The sequence below is a fragment of the Saprolegnia parasitica genome (genome assembly GCF_000151545.1).
Source record: "Saprolegnia parasitica CBS 223.65 unplaced genomic scaffold supercont2.1063, whole genome shotgun sequence".
NCBI classification, from domain to species: Eukaryota; Oomycota; class Saprolegniomycetes; order Saprolegniales; family Saprolegniaceae; genus Saprolegnia; species Saprolegnia parasitica.
The window spans coordinates 689-2511 of NW_012157457.1; the positions used below are offsets into that span (position 1 = coordinate 689).

Consider the following 1823-nt stretch of genomic DNA (forward strand, 5'->3'; position numbering starts at 1 on the left):
ATCCGATCGTGCGGTTGGCTTCAAGCGCCCTTTTCCCTCCACTTTTTTTTACGTCGTTGCACCCAAAATATTAATGCAACGCTCAAATCGCAATACAACTATTGAATAGAATGCACGAAATATTAAAGAACGACCACCCACGCTAAAGATATAAGTTCAACATGAACGCGCCAATCAGCGGCCAGCGAAGGTGTAAAGACCGTTTCGTCATCATTGGATCTTGGCCGTCGGCAGCAAGCGGAGGTCGAGAGTGGCATGGCGCGACCCCATGAGCAGACGCTCTTGAAGCGGTCTGCCGTCTACTACATGCGCTTCTGGCTCTACATCACGGGCCTCCAGGTAGACATCCTACATGCGCATGAGCTGCTGCATGAACGATGCGTAGTCGCAAGCTGCCTTATGGCGCAACTTGCTCCTCGACTGGCGCTTCCGCGGCTCGACCAAGGAAGGCCTCTACGTGCTGACGCGCAATCTACTGCATCTGCTGTGGCGCTCGGTGCGCCTTCTCATGGTTCCGGACGTCTTTTTCCGATACTTCGTCGCGACCTTCTCGCTGCAAATGCTGTTTGAGCTCTGGCAGCTCGTCAAGCAGCAGCTCGTCAAGCTCTGGCTTCAAACGTCCGCCAAAGGCCGCCGCAGCCTCAAGCTGCGCACGGCGCTCGCCAAGGCCAAGACGCTCGCGGAGCGCCAGACGATCGGGTCGGAGCTCGATGTCATCGAGGGCCACGACAAGTGGCGCAAGGACCCGTCCGCCGGGCTCTTCCACTACGAACGCGTCCAAAAGAAGATTGCCATGTACCGCCGCCTCATCGCCGAGAAAGACGTGCTTGGCATCATGTTTTCGCTCCGCGCGGGCCTCTTGCGCAAGCACTGGGGCCTCGGGAACCCCGCGTTGTACGACGTGAGCTACAGTACGTCGAACCTTTCTTGTCTGTAATGCGCTCATGCAGCGTCGGGTAGTCGGGACCAAGCACCTCGTCGACGAGTACTTGGACACGATCCTCGAGTCGATGGACCTCGTTTTGCGGGCCAAGGGCACCGAGTCGACGCTCGGGTCTGCCGATGACGTGAGCAAGCAAGAGCTGAGCATTGACAACAAGCTTGCGTTCTTCAGCGAGACGCGCCATGCGTTCGGGCGATCGGCGCTCATGCTCAGCGGCGGCGGTGGCCTTGGCTTGTACCACTCGGGCATCATCAAGACGCTCGTCGACGAAGACATTCTGCCGACCGTCATCTCGGGCGCGTCCGCAGGCTCGATTGTTGCGGGCTGTGTCGGCGTGCGCACGGACGACGAGCTCCAAGACGTATGAAGATCCGTGGCGTACTGGTCGACTCACAGGTATCTGTAGCTGTTTACGACCGAAGCACTCAGCCTCCGCTTCTTCGGCACCAACGTCACGGCCAGCGACATTGCGCAGTACACGCCGTCGTGGCTCGCGGCGCTCGAGGACGTGCTACCCAACCAGGCCTTCCGCAATGTGCAAGAAGCCTATGTCGTCGCGGCGCGCTTTCTTGACAAGGGCTACATCCTCGACAACGCGATCTTGAAGGAGTGCCTCCAAACCAACATGGGCGACTTTACTTTCCGCGAAGCGTACGACCGAACTGGCCGCATCATCAACATTACAGTCACGCCGTCCCAGTCCACGTACAAATTCCATATCTTACCGCGTCAAAGTCATCATGGTATCGTGATGTAGGGACTACCCGCAGCTACTCAACTACCTTACGGCGCCCAACGTGCTCATTTGGTCGGCGTCCCTCGCGTCCTGCGCGATTCCGCTCGTGTTTGCACCCGTAGAGCTGCTCGGAAAAGACCAAGT

The 1823-nt window shown here is 58.1% G+C and overlaps 1 protein-coding gene across 1 annotated transcript; it reads left to right on the forward strand.

Annotated features, from left to right (window-relative positions):
* Positions 1-508: 508 nt before the first annotated feature.
* SPRG_18231 (hypothetical protein) lies at positions 509-1821 on the forward strand (the record flags this gene model as incomplete). Its single annotated transcript, XM_012357669.1, has 4 exons — positions 509-911; positions 961-1304; positions 1350-1648; positions 1701-1821. Coding segments are annotated over 4 exons (1167 nt in total), but the record flags the coding sequence as incomplete, so codon positions are not given.
* Positions 1822-1823: the final 2 nt, after the last annotated feature.